General features: G+C 24.5%; 2 protein-coding genes across 2 annotated transcripts; one reads left to right on the top strand and one right to left on the bottom strand.

The window, feature by feature from the left end:
• Window positions 1-168: 168 nt before the first annotated feature.
• ENU1_199450 (peptidase, M16 (pitrilysin) family protein) lies at window positions 169-1,176 on the top strand (the record flags this gene model as incomplete). Its single annotated transcript, XM_008862062.1, has 1 exon — window positions 169-1,176. One exon carries the CDS (start codon window positions 169-171, stop codon window positions 1,174-1,176), a length of 1,008 nt encoding a protein of 335 aa, XP_008860284.1.
• Window positions 1,177-1,300: 124 nt separating this feature from the next.
• Window positions 1,301-4,587, bottom strand: ENU1_199440 (phosphatidylinositol-3,4,5-trisphosphate 3-phosphatase, putative; the record flags this gene model as incomplete). Its single annotated transcript, XM_008862061.1, has 6 exons — window positions 1,301-2,005; window positions 2,101-3,922; window positions 3,950-4,097; window positions 4,144-4,235; window positions 4,301-4,385; window positions 4,446-4,587. 6 exons carry the CDS (start codon window positions 4,585-4,587, stop codon window positions 1,301-1,303), a joined length of 2,994 nt encoding a protein of 997 aa, XP_008860283.1.
• Window positions 4,588-5,328: the final 741 nt, after the last annotated feature.

Raw genomic sequence — 5,328 nt, 5'->3', positions numbered from 1 at the left:
AAGCAATACAAGGGAAAACAAACTAAATAATTGCAATGGATTTGAGTTTGTTTTTTTATTTTCATAAGTTAGATTTTTATTGGTTTAATTTTCTATAATTAATAGTATATTTATTAAAAAATAATTTTTATTCTAATCAAATTTAATAGTTGGTTTTATTTATTTGTTATGATTCCTTTCCATTCTCTTCAATATATTCAATTTAATAAAGGGTTTAATGGATTTTTGATTAATACACCAAATAACAATAATAGTATTATTATATCAACTGCGTTTGGAGTTGGTAGTGTTCATGATAATATCTTTGGAGCTGCTCATTTTCTTGAACATATTATTCTTCGTGGAAATAATCAATTTAATAGTGAAGAATTAAGAAAAATGAATAATAAGCAATTATTAAATATTTCTGCTATAACTTCTAGAGAAATTACTAAGTTTCAGTGTATTACAAGTCCATTATATTGGAAAAGAGATATAACTACAATGATGTCATTATTATTTCAACCAACATTTAATAACAAACAAATAATAAAAGAAAACAATATAATTAATTCTGAAAGGCAATATGTTAAAATGGATAAAACTCAATTACTATTTCAAAAAAAACATGAATTATTATTTGGAAATAATACACCATTTGGACATGAAATTATTGGTAGTGAATATTCTCAAAAACAAATACAATTTTTAGAATTACAAACGATGTATAATAAATATTATAATTCAAAGAATTGTTGTATTGGAATACTATGTCCTTACCAATATCAAAATCAATTAATAAAATTTATTAATAAAAATATTAATCAATTTTATCTTAAACAATATTCAAAGAATCAATGTTTTAAATCTACTCATATTAGTCAATATAAAAAACCAAAAATTATTTCTAAAGACAATTATTGTATAGTTACAAAAGGTTCTTTTAGAAATAGACTTATTACAGATTTAATTAATTATAAATTTTCATTAAATCAAGAAAGTTATCATATCCCTTATCATTATTACAACTTAATTCTTTCTTCTTCTCCTTTAAATTTAAAATTTCTTCAAATAAATTCATCTCTTAAAGAAAATTATTTAAATAAAGTCAATGAAGTATTTAATACAAATCCAATATTTTTATTAGATTATTATTTAATGTTTGATCTTAATTTTTATTATATTCATTTAAATTAATTATAAATATTAACAAATATTAGGAAAATGATGTATAAAAAAGTACATACTACTTATGAACTTTCTATTCTTCAAGATTATAATTTTATTAATTCTATTAAACTTAATAACTTGAAAGAAGTATTTAATTAAATTTTTCAACTTCCATTTCATTAAACTCTTTTTCATCAATACAAAGGATTTTTGAATGAGAATAAACTAATGAATAGTAATCAACAAATCCTGTAAGTAATCCTTTTTTAACTCCTTGAATAAGTCTTACTTCATATTCTATATTAAATTTACATTGATTAATATTCATAACAAATTGTTTAACACGTTCTTGAAGGATTCTGTGTATTGCAGTTACTGCTCTCTGTTGATTAAAAATAACAATAGTATCATTTGTCTCTGAACAATAATTATTAAATGTTATAAGAAGATATATCTGATTTTGAATTGTTCTAATTGGTTTTAATTGAATATCTATTTCAGGTCCATGTCTAAAGTTTGGTTCAAATACTAACATTTCTTGTTCAGTTCCATATGATATTTTATAAAAACCTCTTTTTAATGACATATTATTTTGGTTTGTTTCTCCTACACTAATATTTATATTTCTTCCAGCTTCACATTGTAAAATGATTTTATCGTCATTAACAGAACTAAAATATATTTGTGGTTTTTGTGTTCCATTTATTAACTCTAGTTGATTTTCTTCATGAATTTCTACTGTTATATTTGTTTGGTTCTCTTCACTGTTTCTTTGAGTAGTAAACTGTATAGTGCTTTGTTTTGATTTCATTTTCCTTATTGCATCTAATTCTTTTGCAAGTTTTATTTTCAACATCTACTGAAATGAAAATTAGTTATTCACTTATTTTTTTTTTTGAAAAAAAAAGTGAAGTAAATTTGTGTTTTGTTTAACAATTAATTAGTAGGTACCAAAACCTTTGGAGAAGCAAGATGAAACATAGAATATTGTGCAAGATATGGTACATCTCTGTGAGTAACTGTAATTCCTTCACTATTTAAATGATCTAACCAAATACCACATTCACGTTCAACATTTTGCCATTTTAAATTCCAACCACTTTCAGTGATATTATAAATTTTTAATAATTCTTTAAAAAAGTTCTTTTCATTTTTGAAGTCTTTAACAAACATTTTCATAGTTTGTGGAACAAATATTGTTTTTGAATTACCTAAAGCAGCACATTGAGTTCCAATAAATTGATTAATTGCTTTTCTTTTTTGATCAGTAAATTCATTAGTTTCATACAACCAAATAGGAGGTGATGAAGTCATGCCAAAACTTATTAAGAAACAAATGAAATTATCTTTTTCTTTACAAACAAATTTTCCTTTAGGACTTGTTGAAGGATATGAAATATTTGGTCCTAATGAATCATCTTTTCCAAATGGTGCCCTTAACATTCCACAAAGAACTTCTTGTAAAGTAAAATCTAATCCATCAATTTTATAAACAATTTTTTTATACTGTTCCATTAATGTACGATGGTCTGGGTATGGTCTATGTTTCATATAAATTAATCCATGAAGTAACATAGTATGATAAACATTTAACCAAAATGGTTCTTTTTCTTCATCTTTTAAATGTAATAAACTAATAACAGCTAATTCAGTAGATTGTGCTTCAAAAATTGCAAATTTTTGTTTTTTATCAAGATAAATTGATTCAATATCAACGTCATTAACTCTACCATAAAATCCTGATCTTAAGTATAATGATATTATTGCATATAATAAAGATCTACTAACTTCTAATGGACTTCTTGTTGTTTTATCAAATTTTTTACTTGAAATTTGATTAAGTGGTACTGAAGGAAAAGGAGTTAATAAATGATCCAATACTTTCTCATATAAATTGAAATTAGCTGCAAGATGATAATTAGGATACATTGATGGTGCATATACTGAATTAGCAACTACTCCCCAACTTTCTCCAAATACTATATCTCCTGGATGACTTTGGAGATCAGCAAGAACACTTTCACAACGAGGTGGAATAGAAGAAAGGTCAACCATGTCAGGAGTAACTAATTCGTTAATACCTGAAATAGATGTTGGAACATTTTCTTCTTTAATAATAGTTTCTAATTCTTCAAATTGAATAGTTAATGTAAAGTTTGGTGCTAAGAATTTTTCATCACGACACCCTTTATCTAATTCAAGTTTTGTTAATGTTAAAGTAGTTCCTTTAACAAACCATGTATTAAACCAAACAGTAAATAATTGTCCTAATTTTTGGCTATAAACTTCTACTTTTACATCTCCCATTAAATTAACATTTTCAATTGGAAAAGTAATTGATTCTTCTCCATATTTATCTGAACCAGCTTGTTCTCTCATCTTCCAATCCCATGCACAAATAGCTTCTCTTATTGACACATCTGGTTTATGTTGTTTAATTTCTTCATAAATTTTATCAAACAAATCAATGTCAGCTTCTCTTTTATTTTTATTTTCTCTTCCTTTTCCTCCTCTGACTGTTCCAAGAGCTTTATCACATTGGATAGTTTTCCATAAAAAGATTTTAATTCTTAAATCTTCATTAATCTTTGGAATAGGTTTCATAGTAATTGAAGTTAATTTCAATTTTCTTTGTCCATATGGTAGTTTTGCCAATAAAGTTGATCCCCAATACCCAACATATTTAAGTTGTGATGGGATAGTTACTCCTTTTTTATCATATGTTCTTGCATTTCCATAAAGATCAACTGCTTCATATGAATGGAGACAGTCTCTAAAATATACTAATAAACATGCACACATTAATCCAGTTCTTCCTTTTCCTGCTTTACAATGTAAAGCAATAACATTTTGAGGGTCACGAGAAAGAAATTCATCAACATCTTTACATAATTGAGATATAATTTCAAATTGAGGAGCGTTATGATCATCGAATGGGAAATAACAATCTATTTTATAAGTACTTTTAATTAATTACCTTATTAAACATCAAACATTCACCTTTAATTTTATGTTCTCCATCATATGGTTTCTCTGAACAAAAATTATAAACTTTATAATGACCCCCATGAAACGTATCTAAAAAACTATATTCATACATAAATTCTTTTCTTTCTTTAATTGATTAAAAACAAAACTTTAATAAACAAACTTCATTACATCTGGAAATGGATTTCTATAAGCAGCTTCAAATTTTTCACTTGGAAATCCCATTGTAATAATACGTGGAGTAATATCTATGATTTATGAATTATATTGTTATAATTAATTCAATAAAAAAAAAAGAAATAACAAACACGACAAATCAAGATCAAATCCAAATTTCTGATATCTTTTCTTTTCTTTAGAAACTGCCTCTCGTAAAAAACTTGACATTATTTTTTTTAGTTCTTCTTCTTTTTTAAACTTATTTCTGAAACATCTTTTTAACAGCTTCATGTTGGAGGCATCATCAAACCTTATTTATAATAGAAAAAATAATGCTTCAAAAACTTATTGGACTTTGTAATACCTTCTTCTAACCATTAAACATTTTAAAAAATATAAATATTGTTCATTATTTCTTCTTACAAACTATATTATTTTATAAGTTGTAATAGTGGATTTATTTAAATAAACTACGGTTTGTTTCATAGAAAATTAAGGTGCTTTTTGTTTTTTAATAAATCCATTGAAGTAGATTATGTATTTACTCAAAGTATTGTTGGTATATTATAAAAAATTAATAAAATGTATATGGTTCTTTATTATATGTTTATTATTAGCTATTTGATTAATAACAATTTCTATTCACTCATGTTTTATGTATGCTGCATCTTAAATCCTTTAAGTTTTTATGAAAAAGTAATTTTAATTTGGTTAATTGAAATTTTATTGTTTTTATTTACTATTTATAATTTCGTCAAAAGGAGTAGATAAAACTACTACAGTAAAAACATGGGAAAGTCCATTAATATTAAAAAGAATTCATTTCTCCAATTAACTAAAATGCAAGATGGAGCAATATTCAGGGGGTATAGAAAATCAAAAATAATGAAAAATGAAAGATTAAAATACTCATACTGCACACTATGTAAAGACAAGATAGCTACAGTACAACACATCTTACTATATTGTATTGGTAATAAAAAATTACAAATAGAAAAACATACATGACAATATTGGCATTATAATATTGAT

Source organism: Entamoeba nuttalli (genome assembly GCF_000257125.1).
Source record: "Entamoeba nuttalli P19 unplaced genomic scaffold asmbl_9450, whole genome shotgun sequence".
Lineage (NCBI taxonomy): Eukaryota > Evosea > Mastigamoebida > Endamoebidae > Entamoeba > Entamoeba nuttalli.
This window is presented reverse-complemented; position numbering and strand designations above follow the sequence as displayed.